We start from the raw sequence: 17,459 nt of genomic DNA, 5'->3' as shown, positions 1-17,459 counted from the left end.
ATTGTTGTTTTAAGGGATTTAATATGTTCATTTTCTGATAATACTGTATTTATATATACTGRGGTTTTTAGCACAATCTCTGTAAAGATTTATTTTCATCCCTTAGGAAGAAAAAAGTAGGGATGTACTTTTTTTTTGTTCCTAAGAGTGCATTGAAGATGGATTCTTGACTGCAAAGTTGTATSACTGATAGTACTTTCTTAGTACTTTTCTTAGCACTTTTGCTTTTCTCTGGTAAGATCTTGATATCCATTTCAAATGCCTACCCTGGTCTAAATATTTGGTGTCTACGTTGTTATTCACAAGTTGCCTGCAACTGATAGGTCACTGTTTCTATTACTCAATAATAGCATATTGCTCATTGAAAAGCAGGATTTGCTGGTCTACTTCCCTTCAAACTCTGAGTTCTAGACCGCAGAACTGTGGCAATTTTGTCTGTTTTCTAGACRTAGATTTTATAGAAATAGTAGCATCTTTCTAATGGATTTAATTACATATTCAGTTAGAAAGTACCTGGAAGTATWTTCATGGTAAGAAAACCATGCACTTAAAGTGTCATAAACTGGCCATTTTTTCAATAGTTTTGAATAAGACTGTGTGATGGACACAGGAATGTGAGTGATGGACAGGAAAGCCAGAAGTGACACCAGCTTTGTATGAATTAGAAGACTATATTCTCCTACATGGAATTCTATGAGGAAGCTACATGATGGATGTATAATTTGGCTTATTTARGCATCAAAATTTCATTCTGCTACAAGGATCGAGCCAAAATGGTTTGACTGTTTCTCACGGACAGTATTTCTGCTTAATTTCTGTGATTGTTTATGAAGCAGGAGAATGCCTGTAGTGTCTGTTGCACCAAAGTTTATGTTTTCCACTTTTTTTTTCCTTACACATTTTTTTCAGTGATTCATCTTCTCTTGAATGCTGCTGACCTGCAGCATAACACAGATCTGTTTTGGAATGACGTGGAGATCCATTTACAAACRAAATTATTTCATGGTACTTATATAGTAAGCTTTTTTGAAGTACAGGAAGATTGCCAAAGTGGAAAATTGTGCTAGAAATACAGAAGTGTTTTATGATAAATATAGTACTCATAGGTGGGGTTAAAGACTCTGCTATAGCTGTGTGCATTCATCTTTATTTACTGCAGAGAAATGAACCCCACATGGCTGTTTTTGCTTCACTGACTGTAATCTCATCCAAGCAGCCTCATAGACATCTGCTAAGGTTTTTTATTATTATTTGGTTTAAGATTTTGAGATTGAGGTGAGAAAAATCCAACTGTCACCTAGAAATGACCTCAGGGGRGTTTCACAGATTTGTCCAACGTGATTTTCACATATTTCTACAGACTTAGATGTGTTCCTTGCTCCAYAGTGCTTCAGACTGTGGCTACTCACATTTTCTAAAAATAATGGTCTGATATATGTGGTGTGCTGTTTAACCTTTATTCAGTCTAGCTTTTTTCAAAGTGTGAAAAGGAGCAAGCAAGAGACAAAATGCCCCAGATATTTTTCATGAGCCATTGAAAGATATATCATCTGATCCATTGTTATGTCTACAAATAATTCCTTATTCTAAGTAGCCCCTCACATCTGTAGCCGTTGGACTCAATCTCAATACATTAATAACTGCCATGAGATTTTGGGATATACTAGAACAATTAATATATCAGAGTACTTATCTAAACAAGATCAAGTATTTGTGTCTTTCTTTAGCCAGTATACTGTGGTAGCCTGAGAATTTTCTTCATCTTGCTGCTCTGGAGGGAAGGAGAAGAGGATTTATGGACCAGAAAGGACTTTTATCAGTGCTGTTGTTGTGCCATACAGTTATCCAACACTAGTAACACAAAGCTGAAAGACTTAGGGTCCCCTTTCTTTTTCATTTAAGTCAATGCATGCTGATAAAATTCTAATGAAAAGGAATCTAAGTGCAGGAATGAATTACTTATCATGGAAATTTCCAGTGATGCATTGTAATGTTGGATTTTCAATTTTTAGAAGTGGTTACATTCCTAATTGGTGAACAAAAAGGRCCAATTTATCCCTTGCTGTGAGAAACATTTGTTTTATATATTATTCTCATGAAGCCTCTAATTCAGCCAAACACATTATGTAAATGGAACCTATGAAACACTTTCTAAAATATATATCGGATTTACATTACTAGCCTGGTGTGTTATACTGAGGAACAGACCTTGTTACACTGTGGCTTTTTTTTTTTTTTTTTTTTTTTTTTTTTTTTTTTTTTTTTTTTTTTTTTTTACTTTCATAATACTCCTTTCTAAAACAAATTGTGTTTGGTTCAAGTAAAGCTTGTATCAATAATTCTTGGGGTTATCCTAAATGAGAATTCACTGGCTTCACCTGGCCATTACGAAGATAATCGCTACATCTTCATCTTTACTGATCTCAGGAACAAGACTTGTATGCCCCTTTTAAAGTAGAATTGCTTTCTTTTGGTACAAAATCTGGAAATATTGGAATGCAGTGATTGTTCCAGTGCCAAATGAATTTGGATAAATCTGAATTGCATACAAATTGAGTTTCTCAAAACCTTATGATACAGATACCCTGGGCTGAAAAATTAGCGGACATAGAAGGAGCTGTGAAAGCTAAGCTTGTTTTTTTCTGACACAGTCAGAACCCAAATTTATGTCTATCTTGCACACATTGCTTGGAGTCTGATGGTGTTAAAGGATAGTATTTTTAAGTATTAATAAAGATGCAGTTTAATGTACACATATGGCTGTGCTCCTTCTGGAGAATATAGTTTTGATTTTAGGCAGTTGTGATACATTAAATAACAAAATCAATTATCACAAAATAATTTACAGCACAAACTGATCATAGTAGTTCTTTTGCATAATGAAGTGCTGTTAGTATTGATTTCACCCAGGTTTAGGTGGAAATATTACTTAACATTATTTTCATTTCTGGCCTGACTTTTTTTTAAGATACTCCACTTTTCATGGCTTTCTCTTATGCATCTCACCACACACATATATTTTGTATTTGAAGTGAAGGTCAGAGAGGTGTGAATTTAGAACCAGGGATCTTCCCATGAAACTAGAAAAGATACGCAGATACTGGAATAATTTAAAAAGAGCAATGAACCCTTAAAGTGAGATTTCCATTAAATCTATAGAAAAATTTTATTATATAGGGACTTTTGCACTGTAGGGACAACATAATTGCTCCTCTACTTCTCCATAATGTTTTTGGGACCATCCAGAGTTAAACTCAYAGAGATCAGCTTCTCATTTTGCCTTACAGCTGTCTTTTTAAAATTATTATTTGGTACATTCAGAACAGCAAGTGGGCAACTAATAAGGATTAGTAATGGGGAGGTTTTATTTAATTCAGTTTTAAGCTGCTTTATTCAACAAAATCCTTAAAACACAGAGATTATATTTCTGGAGATACTAACACATTGCCATGAATTCTATAGTATGTGCAATACTAAAACATATTTTCATGGAAGATTAAATGCTTGTATGCAGTATTTGAATTTATTCATTACATTTTGAAGTTGTATTTGTACATTGAAGGCTTTGTGTTTTACTGTTTCAAGGCATCATCTAGCAGGTTTTAGAGAAGATGTACCAGTATTGCTAASTCTAATGATTTTATCACAAATCTCGCTATATTTGATGTTGTATTATAATATTTGTCACCTGGAGTACAATAAACATGAGAATTCCTACTTTTATTTAAAAAAATAATTATACTARTTACTACAAAAATTGAAAATTGTGTTAAATTTCTCCCTCTGTTCATCCACAAGCAGATGAAAGGAATAAAGTAATTCAGCATTTGAATGGGAATCTCACTGTCCTCAACTTAACATTTCTCTCTTTATTTTTGCAATTTTGAGACACGAGGTTGRTAATAGCTCTGAAAGATAAGAAATAATGTGTAATACACTTTACTTTGGAACTGACAGTTGAGATATGTCCATCAGGAGTTAGCAGAAGTTAACTTATATTAGAGCATACTCATTAGGTTTAATCAGTGTGTTCCTGCAGTGAAGGCACATTTCACGTGTGTAATATTTTCTGTGTTACTCAATTTTTCTTTCACCTTTGGTGTGCTGGTCCTGGGCAGGATTTTGGGAACCACTGGGTCTCTAGCTCTCCTTGCTGTGTCCATCACTGGAGAGTTTCTGAGTGTAGGCCAGCTCAGGAGTAAAACTGTTTGTCCTCACTTATTCTAAGTGTTTGCTCTCTGTATCTCTATGATCAGTGTCCTGTCAGGTGTGGGATAGCTGTATTTGGCTGGGTCTCTGCATTTGAGATGGGTGTCTGAGCTCCTCTAAGGGTTCATGGAGGCATAGTCCACACAGACAGTGGAGCCAAACTGSTGATTCAGCTCATCCTACTGCAGATTCCTGGAAGCTGATCAGCTCCAGCCTCTGCCAAGTGTATTGACTATAGCAGGAATTTCTCACTTGCCATATGGGTTGGTATTTATACACAGCATTTAAGTTTAGGTGTCTCGCTCCCAAATTGAATCCCATACCTTTGACCAGAAGCTGAACTACTTTACTCATTATTACTAAGGGAATGACCTCTGTGCAGAGTTCAAATGGCTGCCTTGAGAGGCTGAAGGCACAAGGTGCTTTTCACAAAATCTTTAGCTTTCCTAGCTGGCCACATTCTGATTTTATCCTACTTGTCGTTTGATGTTTTACCAGACATGATCTTTCCTCACCTCAAATAAAGGATTTCTGTTACTAAAGGACATTTCTTGCTTTAGGTTTCAGTTTTCAGTAAAGTYTCAACTCTCAGTTAAAGCTTTACTTCCATTTCCTCACATCTGATTCATGTTAGAAACTATCTCTTTTTAMGAGTGCTGCAATATGCCAGGATAAATTCTAATTTTATGTATATAATAACCTTGTGTACTATGAATGGAAAATTATTATTAAATTAGAGGTCTAAAATCAAGCTTTTTCTGGAGTTCAGTCCRGTCCTTGTTTATCAGTCCCACTATTTTGTTTATAACAGGAGTCCTGTGCTTGTGTTCCAATGTGTGCATCGCCATGTCATTTGCCTGGACTGCTTCCACCTGTACTGTGTGACCATGCTGAATGACCGCCASTTCATCCATGACCCAGAGCTTGGCTATTCCCTCCCCTGTGTAGGTATGTTTCAGATGATTTTTTCTTTTGTTCATGTAATTTTTATTTCACAATGAGATTTTTTGTCATCTATTAGTTGTGAGTATATCAGTGAAATTATACTGCATTCATGGGAGTTGTTGAATTTCTTGGAGAAAATATTTGAATGTTGAAATGGTTTTTGCTAAGCATGTGRACTGCAGAATCAACTGGATTCCAAAGGGCATTTCTTTTAAAATCAAATGTTTACTTCATTCATATTAATATTTTATACTCATGAAGTGCAAGCAGATGAGAGCACTGTTCTCTGGTTAAAAAAAAAAAAAACCCAAAACACCTTGACCTTCATATTTCCACTTCCAAATTAAGTAAATTAATAACTTTCTTGGTCTGTCTTCATGTACTAATAAAAAAGGGACTGCAATAGGAATTTTAAATAATCTTCCTATTGATGAAGTTAGTACTGCTAAGTGTCACTTCACTGAATRAAATGTAGTTAGGTGTTTTATCCAAGGAGGAAAGAAAGTTTGACTTAGCTAAACAAAGACTTAAATAGAATATGGATGATTCGTTTTGAGAATTGATTCTGTTACACTGGCATGTGGACTGCAGAATCAAGAAAGAAATCATGAAGAAATATATTCTATATATAGAATTCTTTTTTCTTGGTGATAAATTAAAATGTGTGCATATATGTTTGTCTCAAGTGCTGTATCGTGGTATGAGAATAATTTTCCAGCATATTAGCAGSTGCATAGAAGATGGGTTTGCCTGATTACCTGGATGGCTGATATAGAAGTTTGAAAACCCTTTAGATGGGAGRAAAAATGACAAAAATTCTTAGGAGAGTGGCATCTGTTTAACCTGAGAGTATGCCTTGAAGATATTAAAAGTRCAGTAGGAATATTGAAAGTAGTAACATTGAAAAATAAGATATTTAAAATTATCTCTCTTTAATTGCTTCAAGAGAAAGGAAGCAATGTTTCTTCAMATTTCACTAGAATTTCTGATTTATKTGCTGYCTTTCCAGGTCTCRTTTTACTTCCCCCTAAACAGGTCGCTCTGCTACTGCATTTGCACACTGATCTCATAGTGMACGAAATAGTTTTTAATGTTGTGTAGGCAAACTTGTCATGAGAAACTGAACAGGAACTTTATACCCAGTGTTCTTTCCTTGACCTTTACATTAGCATAGTACTGTGGTCAATGTGTGCTCTCAGCCTCTTTCCTCGCTTCTCCAGAAGTTAATCCATTTTCTGCTCCCACGCAAATTAATAAGCTGTTTGAGCAGAGTCCTTCCTTTTTCCCCCTCTTTTATTGATTTTCTTCCCTTTCTTTCTGTTAGCCCCTTAGGTTAATCAGTTATGCCAGTGGTGCAGCAGGCAGCTCATCTTTCTGCTGTCCTGTGGGTCTCCTTGCTGCTGTSGCTGTGTCACAGAGCTGCCCCAGTTCAGGCTGATATGTCAAACTAATGACCCTTCTGCCTCTTCTGTCTGTAAAACCATTGCTAGTCATGCTGCACAAAACTTGTATTAGGGTTTCCCACAGATCTTCAACTCCAGTTGTTCAGTTCAGAAGTCCTTTTTTCTCAAAGAGGAGACTAGGAAGTTTTCAGAAGTTTTTATCCCTGACTGGCAGCTGCAAGACAGTCTTTTTTCTGTTTGCTGAAGTTGAACATAATGGGAATTGAACAGTGGAAGCAGAGYAGGGATGGGATRAGGAGAATATGCAGGGAGATGGTGYTGGRWTGCTCAGGATCATGATTTCAGTCTTGGAGTGGTGAGCAAGGCCTGGGTTTGGCTCAAGAAAGAGATACTGTGGGGATGCACGAAGGATCAGTGTACTTCCACTGTTCAAGTGGGATAGGGTTCAGCTGAGGGAATGGAAAAGAAGCTATTGCTGCCAGTCTAGCCTCAGCTGTGGTATACTCTAAGTGTTATAATAGCTAAATATGGGAAGACTAAAATATTGCTAATCTCAAAATTTCAGAACTTACCAAATCAAAAAGTTGTTTTCAAAATACTGTACCTTAAAGTAGTTCTAATAGCAGTAGAAATAGTAATACAATGGCAATACATTTTCTCTCTCTCATTGATTGCTGCCTCCATCAGTTGTCTTATGTTAGCAGTTTTGTATTTTAAAAAAGAAAAAAAAAAGTATTTGGAAGTATTCTCTTTCAAGCTGCTTTGCAGAATGAAGAATCTAAGCAAGGCTGTTGTAACTTCACTGGTTCATTTCTGCTGCTACCTGAGCCTAACTTTCTGATATACAAGTAATTTGGTTGTCTCCAGTATTTACTCATACTCGAGTTAGGAACTAATGATTTTTTTTTGTCCTTTGAGCAAGTCCTGAAATTGAGTTTCATTACACCTGTGGAGGCATGCCTGACTTGCTAACCCCTTCCTGCTTTCAGATACAAGTGTTTTAACCTCCTTCATATCTGTGAATGCAGCAGCTTTCATCATCAATGAGTTCAATTAAGAAACATTCACGACAGTATAATGTGATTTTCTTATTCTGTARCTTCTATTGAATAGCATAAGATGGCATTTTTACAGTCTACAGTTCACAATCTTCACTTTGCGACTGCAATTTGCAGYTCGTATTTATATGTGAGGGTGATAAAGCACTATTTGATACAGCTTTTTCTAATTACCTCAGTGAAGCCTAAAATGAATTGCCCTTGGCAGGAATGAACACCATGGGACATGCCAAGAAAAGATTTTCTTTCTTGCTCTGGCAAAGTGGGTTTAAAGCATGGTATATCTAACTGAGCATGAGTCAAAGTAAAAAAAAAATGTTASGTCTGAGCTTTATTGAAAGGATGGAGGTTCTTTTGAGCCTTCTTCTAAAAGGAATACAGTACAAGGTCATTTATTCTGATGAGATTTGTGTTATGTTAGGTGACCAGGTTGCTCAGATAGCTCAAAAGAGTCTGCATGAATACATGTCTTTTTAAACACCACAAGCTAATGCTGAAATAGTATTTGTGATTTCTTGAAGTTTGAGGTTTGGACTTTTTAAAAAGTTATTTTATCATTTTCATTTAGGAGTAGTTTTACTTAAAACCTAGCACATTTCTACAAGGCATATGTGCACACATTGCCCTCAAACTGTACAGGAGGGCTTGATTTTGTAATTAAGTGCATTTAAATTGTTTGCACTTCCAATTAGTTCTGTTCATTCTAGTGTTTTTCAAAAATAGAGATAAYATAATGAACATAGCCTGCAGTTTCCATTAACATTTGACTCGCTGTTCCTGATTTTTATCAAGGGAATGTACCAACATAGCAAGTTTTTTATATCTTTTATTGGATCAACCTRGAGGTGAAAGCAGCACACACACAATAGAATAAAAATAAACAGCAGCTGCTACAGCAAAGGGTCACTGTGACAGACGAGATCAGTGTTATCATCACAAGTGTATGATAACTTGAGCTGGAAAGGATCAAGGGATTTCAGATAATCAGGGCTTCTCAAGTWGGTTTAATTTCTTGCTTCCTGGCACAGATGTGCCAGAGGATGCATTTTGTCATTGCATTCAGGTATTTTGTGTGGTTATATCCTTGCTTTGCTTTGCTTTCTGTTATGGGGTCTAATTAAGCAGGAGGWAATACGTGTTCAAAAGAAGGCTGTCATCTCAGCTGATGAGCTATATCACYTCAATAGTGCCATAGCTTCACTTTGTTCCAAAACAAAATGTGTCATTGCAGTGATCTTTGGGAGAACAACATCAATTCCTTGGTGTTCAGCTGCTCACCCAGTGCCAGGCAGCACAATTCCAGCTGAGAACAGTTCATGTTGAGGACCAGAGCTCTGAGCACAGGAACTGAAGCATTGATAGGATTTAGCTGTYCAGAGCAGTGTGGCAGCAGCCCCACGACTCTAACCCACTCTGTCAGTTCAGAGGAAGGGCTTGCAGATAGGAGCTGACTCAATTTCATTGGTCATTAAAACAAAAAGGTAAATGTTACAGATTATACTCTCTGCCCTTGTTAAACAGCAACAAAAATCTATCCCATCTCTCTGTGTGGTGTCTTGTATTAATGAGGCTTCATGCATASAAATTTCCATGAGTGGTGACCTCCAAGTATCTTTGAAATAATTAATAAGATGCTTAGAGGGATAGATTTGCATATGCATGAAAGATMATTTATGGTTAGTTACTGTGCAGGGCAAAGAATCTTGCAGCATTAACTCAAAGCAGGAATTGTATACAAATGTACAATGTATTACCCCATTTAAATACTGACTGTTCTTACCAACCCAGTTGCACTTTTAAGATATCATTACAGCATTATGAGCTTTGGTCTGGTGTAAAGTAGACTTGCACAGTTCTTTGGTAGTAGAAAAGTCAGTGCCAGCAAGGAAAGGCAAGGTTTTACACTGCTGTAGGCATTTTGCAAAAATGTCCTTGCATCACTTTGTTTCTTATGAGTAATCATATGCATGATGTATTTTAAAGGAATTCAGATAAAAGATGCAGTTCTCTTGATGACTGTAAAACACTATTGTATCTGGAAGTAATCTGATTTTAGTAGATATATAAATAAATAAGGAGAATTACCCAAATTTGTGTATGGAACTGCTGATAAAAAAGGGCTAAAGCTTTAAAGTATAATAAATTGCCTTAAGAACCACGTTCCACTGAAGGAAACCTTCTAGGGTTATATTAAATTTTTTATCCACATTACATGCTATTTGTATAATAACAGTATGTCAGTGCAGTCATGAATCTCTGAATCATCTTTGAAAATCCCGGTTTCATCATAGAAAAGGGGAGAATGAGCAGCTTAAGCAAAGTTTGCAAGTAAAAGAGAGGAAGAATACTGTGTTTGATTTGATCACAACAAATAGTGTGTTTGAATCATTTCTGTTATAGACCAAAGCTCCAATAAATTTCAGGTGTGTGTRTGCAAGGGGTTTTAAAGTGAAGGTCAGTGTTGTATGAACAGAACTTTTTCAAGAATGTAATGTAGAAGCTTGCTGGGGCCTAGAGTGAACTAATTGGTATTAAAAATAGGCCTTGCCTGGTGTGAAACCTCAGTATATTAACAGTTTCTAAAATCTGTGTTCTCCAATAACCCTGCCTAAACACATTTGAGATACCTTAGGAAATYACAAAATTCAGGAACGGGTGTGATTATTGGAGGAGTAAAATAAAAGAGATTGAAAACACACACATTTGCAGCTTTAGGAATTAATGGAATGTGCTCCTTAAGTTTAATATTTAAGAGCATTGAATTCTTGACAGCTGTAAACTTTTTGTAATTTATTGGTGGTATGAAATGTCTGAGCATACAGAAGCAGACTTTGACAGGGAAGGAAACCAAAAACATAGATAAACCAGATTTTTACTCACAAGTATTAGTTGAATTTGCAGAAGTTTTCTGAAGTAGTTTCATGAAGAATTTTTTATGATCTTCTGCATTCTCCTCTTGCTGTGGTCATAAAATAAACATGAACCAACAGTGTATCAAGTGGTTTTTTGTGTTCCTTTACTAGCACAAGCTCATGAGACTAGCTCAAAGAACATGGTTAGAAGTCACAGCAGCTCTTTCATTTCCATTTTCAGTGTTGACTGAAGTTCAAGCAGTGACATCTGAGGTTTGTTCCCTGAAGTCTTTGTGCTGCCCTGTGGTGACAGGATGCCAACTTCCTATGTAAACAGCCTCCAAATCTACAGAACAGACAGAGCTTGATCCCATGGCGTATTTGAAGCAGGCATTGGGTTCTTCTCTGGGAACAACTACAGTGAAATCCCACAACGTGATACTTACAGAGATCTGAGTGGCCATAATTAAATTCCGCATTAGATGTCTTAGCCATAGGTGTTTTTCTCCCTTATCTCTCACTAGTACTTCTATTGCAACATATTTCAGTTGTAAATTGCATAGAGATGGCAGTGCACATAGGCTTAATCTGGTTAGCAATAATGAAGGACAAGAGATAATGAAACAATCTTGYATAGAAATTAATTAACTCTAAAAGGAACTAGAAATTAACTTTGAAAGCACACTTCTTGTCYTATGAGATGAGCTGGCCAGTGTCAATATAAAATAAACATACTGGAGCAGTGACAGAAGTGTGTGCAGAAGAGTTTCTCTGTCTTTCACATTTCTATGTCCAGCTGAAGTGGAGGTGAATTTTTGTCTCAGCTGTAGTCAGTGAGAGCTGTGATTTTGGAAATTAAAGGTATTTGATTTGACTGAAAGCACTTCTATTCATGTTGGTTTACCTTACAATGATAACTTGATGTGACTACATGGTTGACAACTCACTTATAAGTTGCCATCTGATTGAGAAAAATCATCACATACATGAACAGTAAAATCAAGCCATACAGTTTTATTAGTCACCAACTTTATGCTGAACTGCTTGAATGGGTTTTTAATTCAAGCTATTTTCTAATTCATCGTATGTAARTGCTGTTGTAGCTAGTACAGTGATTTTGACTGTTTCTCCTTAACACCAATCTTCCCTCAAAAATATATTTTTTAAGAAAATAGGGTCAGCTTCTGAAAAAGAAACTTTTGTGTTCCTTTATGGRTGTAGATTCACTTTGAACCAGGATTACATTCAGATGTCCATGGCTGGGTTCTGAGCTCTGAATGGCCTTGCTCAGCGCTCCCRTTYTAGTCCGTAGGCAATTGATGTTCAYGAGGAAGTCTCTGTGTGAAAGATGGAAACAATTGAGATAAATAGAAGGAAGGAATAATAATAATACAGGGAATACTGGAAAGAAGAGTCATGAAGGGAAGAAAGAGGGCAAAGAGGCCAGGAATTAAGGAGAAGTATTGGTGACTGTTCAAGGCATGAAACAAAAAGATCTAAAGACTGAGGGTGTATAGAATGAGTAAATAATGCCTCCAGTTTCTCCCCTAAGGCTGGGAATTTAGCTTTCCATTATAGCAATTCAGTAGTTTATATATGGACTGTTCTTCCACAGACTGGAGATACATGTTTGTCCTAAATATGTCTATCAGATTGGAGAAGATGTTGATTTTTACAGCTGGAATTTGTTTGAGGTCTTTATCTTGCACTCATTCAGCATAAGGGCCAGCTGACCTTTCATGTTTGGATAATTAGAGATTTCCTAATGGATCAGTTTTTGTCTAGGCAGAGGGTTTCTTTCAATATAATGCCATCCCTGAGGTGGTGGGCTGTGCACAGCAGCCTCTATAAGAAATCGTTGCTGTCTGCTCACTTATATACTCCATAAATAACCTGCTGGGACCAACTGTGGCACATTCAGCATGTGTTTAGTCTCCAAAGCCTAGTGATTAATATTCCCTGAGTCACTTTCTGAGCCTTGGTCTCCCACATGGCAGCGTGTAGAGCTGCTGCCATATCACAGAACCAGCTAAGGACATTCCCCTTCAACAAGGAGCTGGCTTTAATTAAATTTCTGTGTCTGGGAAGTGAAAATCTAATTTTCTTTTTGACATTTTCTATATTACTACTTAGACAAAATTATGAAAATAATTAATCCCTGTGAAGCAGACATCAGCATTATAAGGGGTACAAAATATTGCAYATAAATAATACTACTAATCACCAATCTGTTATAATTTATTGATGCAAGGTCTTATTAAAACTCTTAAATCAGATTTGTTCTTGATAGAGCAGATGTGTCAAATGATTGCATAATGTAGGTGCAAGTGAGGGTTATAAAAAGTAACATGGTTCAAACTGCTTCTCAATACATTCTATTTCCCCAGAAAGGTATCTCAAGAAAACAAATAAATGGGAGAAAGGRGACAAGGTTTTTAATTTAGGAAAGAGATTTTGATTATGTAACTGGGTCAAATACAGTCTAGTACAATGGTGAATCAAACTGGTCATGAATTAAAAGTCTGTATGCAATARCAATATTCTCATTCTGACCCATGGAGAATCCATGTTCACATTAAAAAAGCCATCATGTCACCTACTGTCCTTTGGTAGCCTTGTTGCCTTCCCTTCTTAAAGGCATGCAAATTGTTAACTATAATTATCTGTTGCTTATGATATTCACCACCATGTGATAACAGAGTGGCCTTATTTGGAAATAAGTCTAGATTCCTTAGCATAGAAAATATTTGTGCTTAAGCAGATGGCAAGTTTTAATATGCTTTTRTAAAGGAGTTATTAGGATGCTCACAGTATGCTTTTTTGCTTTTGCCTGATAAATTTACGTTAGTTAGAAATGTTTGTTTCATTTTCCAGTTTTAAAGCCAATGTAGCCTCATTATTTCAGTGAACCTAATAGGACAATAGGATTTTCCAGAAAAAAAAATTGATATCCCTATATTTACTGCAGTTTTTTGTTTGTTTNTTTTGCATAAACGTCTGTAAGGAAACTAACATTGGAGCCTGGAGTTAGGTGGTTCTGTCAAGTACAGCTGGGCAGAATCAGGGACATCTTCCAAAAAGACGTTTTCTGGTACACAATTCAGTCTCATTCATAGCCGAAGTAGGAATAAAGGCACATGAGATACAATGAATTGAGAATGACAGTGAAACGTATATTTTACTTATACATTGTTTAAATAAGGGTGAATGAAGTTCTTATAAGACTTTCCCATTTCTGAAACACCTGTGGAAGTGAAACTTGACAGAGACTTGTTAGTCATGTCCTTCACTAACTATTTAATTTTGAATATTCACACTTTCTCTGTCAATACYTTTGCATACCTTGCTTACTGCAAATGCTCATATATAAATTTCAACAGAAATAATTGGCTGTAATATGAAAGGTATATAAGATTATATGAAATGTGGAGTGTTAACCCTTAGGTGCCTTGAGTAGGCCCAGACTGAAGCACTAAGATGCATCCTATAATCTATTTATTTGTAACACAGACCAGAATGTTAGGAAGCAATTATATTTGAAACTGAGACCGTCTATCAGCATCCTGGTGTGTGACTGCGAGCACACTACCTGCCTGTCAGTCAGTTCCTGTTTTCTTCTCTTCTCTGTTCCCCTTTGCCCTAGATGTCTCTTTTTAAACCTCATAAAAAATGAGGTACTGCTATAAAAGCAATGACCTGGCAAAGTGTGCAGTTCTTGGCACTTGGTGCACACCTCAGCTACTCCACCTTCAGCTTTGTGCCTAACACTGCATGAGACATCAGTGCTTCAGGAATACTTTTACTGTCAGATTTTTACAGAAATCACCAAGATGTTCAGGACACAGTTTTACTGTATTTATACCAAATTAGAAATCTGAAGAAATTCTCATCCCCCATTTAAGATATCTGGTTGTGACTGTGAATTCATCTATATTCATATATAAGATATAAATGTAAAACATATGTGTAAAGCGATGGGTAAAATATAACTAGCTTACAGGTGTTAAAAAACAGACAAATTTTACAACTGGGACATACAGTGTCAAAAGTATGTCAGTTAAAATTCTCCTGCTTAGTTGTTCTGTCTGTTCATAGTTTGTTCTGTTTCACTATTTGTTCCTTTTTTCCAACAATATGCCTATCCTGATTCTACATTATTTCTTTTCATAATGTATTTGTTTTTTTAGGTTTTTGGGAAGTAAAATATTTTATATTCTGTCCTTCACTGTCATTCCTTTTCTTGTCTTCCCATCTCTGTTACCTTCTTTGCTGATGCCTAAATGTCACTGSCACACCCTCTGATTCTTTTCCACCTTTTCCTCTTGCTCTTCATTTCTCCTTTTGTCTTTCTTTTCTCTCCCTCACCTTGCCATGCCTTTCTGTGTCCTGCCCTCTTCTTTTCTAATTGAGATTCCAGTCACTCTTGATCTCTTCTGTAAGGACCACAAAGCTGTGAGGCCTCTGAACAGATATAAGTATGAGGAAAACTGACTCTGGAGGTAGAGTAACGAGAAGGGGTCACTTCTGTGGGTCAGTTTTTTGTCTGTGATCACTAGAAAAAGGGCATTTGGTATTGTCCCTTGGCTGCATAGGAGAACCAGCTAGGTCTTGTTGCCTGACCTTTTCCTTTCCTACCTGGTGAATAGGAATATTCACATTCACGTGTTGAATGCCTGGCACTGGGGCTGTGTGTCCCCTAGAGAGAGGCAATGAGAGTAGTTACAAGTGAAGGCTGGTATGCTCTCATAACTTGGCCCAAGAYGGCTGCTTGGGAAAGAAAACTCCATGTCAAATGGAGTGGGGTGTGCTCAAAGGCTTSATTATTTAGTTTTTGACAAGCACATTTCCTTTGTTATCCTTTCCAGGTAGAAAACAGTTAATAAGAACTTGGGGCTTTTTTCTCTCTTCGCTTCTGTAGCCGTTCATGCACATAAACACACATAGGCACAGCCTTCAGCAGAATTTCTGGCCAGCTAAAACATGAACTAAAGTACTAAAAAGTCCTTTTGTTTGCTTTCCACTGGGTTTRGAAAATGAAGGAGTGCAATGCCAGGTACAAAGGAAGCTCAGCTTGTCAGTTAAATGGGCTGCCTGGCACAGTCAGATTTTGCCTTTCATGATCCATGGCCCCAAGTAATATCCTCAGTTGGTATCGCTGCTGGAGCAAGGCTGGAAATTATGGAGGCGTTTTTGGTAATAACTGCTAGCAGGGAGACAGTATTTACCTGGAGTCTGTGATGAGACTCTCACGTAAATAATAAGCATTTTAGAAAAACAACCTAATTAGGTATTTAATCGCTTGGAGCCRTTCCATTCACTTGGGAAAATAATGTGCATTTTGCAAATCTGCCTAATTATTTMTTTGGGAAGGAAGTAATTCTAGCCTCTGGGATATGTAGTGTGATTTTTTTTTTACTTCCTGTGCAGATCTGATATGCTTGAGAATGTATTTTTTTAAAAAACCCTACACCCCACCATCTCAAAATACCAAGCCAAGACAATGCAAAAATATCATAAAGACAGTGGGTTTTTTATAATTTTCTGTCCAGTGCTCTGATGTTTCTATAAAAGCTTCAAACTTTATTCTGCTCTAACACATCCATCTTCTCAGTATTCTGCATAGGAAGATGAGCAGTAAAGTGCAAGGAGCCATATTTCTATATGGCACAGTGTCTGAATAGGGAGTTTTGAGGCCACTAATGAATCAAGCTAAATCTAGTCAGGAATTATTAAAAGCTAGCTTTTAAAAAACTCGGTAGCATCTTTGTTCTGAAYGTGATGGCTTTCTCTTATGATGGTATGAATAATGAATTGCATATTTTGGCCATAACCAGTTACAAGAGAACTGAATGTGTAATATATGTCAGAATTTAAATACATTATTTTTTACAGTGTATGTCAGTCCACAGGGAGTTATTTATTCTACTAGAATACATCCTTCCCACTCTCAATTTGTGCCTTTTTGCTCTGGGTTTTTCCTTAATCAAGAATTTATAGACTATCATTAACACTGTCCTGAATTTATTTGGTGTGATTCTGTATTTGCTGTGCATTTTAAGGTACTATGGAAGTCCACTTGAGAAATTAGCTGTTATTTTTCTAAAAAGTTAGAAATCATTTTTGACAGAAAATACCTCAAGGCAGAAGCATTTACAAATCATATATTTACCCTATTTAATGATAGGTAGAATTTTTATAATAGAAAACTAGTCAAGAGGAATTATCTGAAGAATTAATTTCTTGACATTGCATTTTCTTACAAAGTAAATTATGGTGTACTGCTAAAAATGCAAAATACTATCACCATTTAGAAGAATTTTATTATCAAAACAAACACAAAATATTGTGCAATTAAAAAACTTAGTGTATAGCTGTGAGGACTTGTCATAGCCTCTGCATTTCCTCCTGACTTCATCAGGATTTATGGGGGTGCTCCATTAAATATTTTTCCCATCATAGAAACGACATCAAAAGCTGAGGACAAAAGAGTCACATTATCCCTGTAATTAAACATTTCCCCTAAAGGGCCAAAGCTCTTTTCCTGAGTTGGATGTCTTCCACAATAAATAAGAGGAAGAAATTCTAAGAGAGATTTCTTTTATAATTCTGTACCCATTTCTGTGTTTCATCCTAGGGTAACCTYAAACTCCCATTTCTTTAGCTTGTTGCTCTTATTGCAGCTCACTCCTTTGTTTCCCTCATTTCAGAAAATTCTGGCATTTCTGCTGATTGCATTAGGTCTTTCACCAATTAAAGGAATATTGCTCTTCTGCACAGGAACATGCATAATTAGCACATGCTTAACTGGTTGGTTCGTATTCAAACACTTATATTTATGCATGAACCTGCATATTTTTCTGGATAAAGAAATTTTCATACATCAACCACAGTAGTAGGTAGCATCAATGTCATCAAGATGGACTGATTCAATGAACTGCTTTATTATTTCAGAGTAAACCAATATTCTTTGCATTTTTACAGCGTATTTGGAA

The 17,459-nt window shown here is 36.3% G+C and overlaps 1 protein-coding gene across 1 annotated transcript in view; it reads left to right on the top strand.

Moving 5' to 3' along the window:
* Positions 1–17,459, top strand: part of PRKN (parkin RBR E3 ubiquitin protein ligase) — a 670,240-nt gene that overhangs the window by 399,106 nt on the left and 253,675 nt on the right. Inside the window, exon 7 of the mRNA XM_057370416.1 lies at positions 5,021–5,157. Coding sequence (XP_057226399.1) covers positions 5,021–5,157 — 137 coding nt within the window. The remainder of the gene's footprint in view (positions 1–5,020; positions 5,158–17,459) is intronic.

Source organism: Malurus melanocephalus, unplaced genomic scaffold, assembly GCF_030028575.1.
Source record: "Malurus melanocephalus ecotype Western Australia unplaced genomic scaffold, MMel_1.1 scaffold_5, whole genome shotgun sequence".
Taxonomy (NCBI): Eukaryota; Metazoa; Chordata; class Aves; order Passeriformes; family Maluridae; genus Malurus; species Malurus melanocephalus.
Note: the sequence above shows the minus strand (reverse complement) of the source record. Positions and strands in the feature narration are given on the sequence as shown.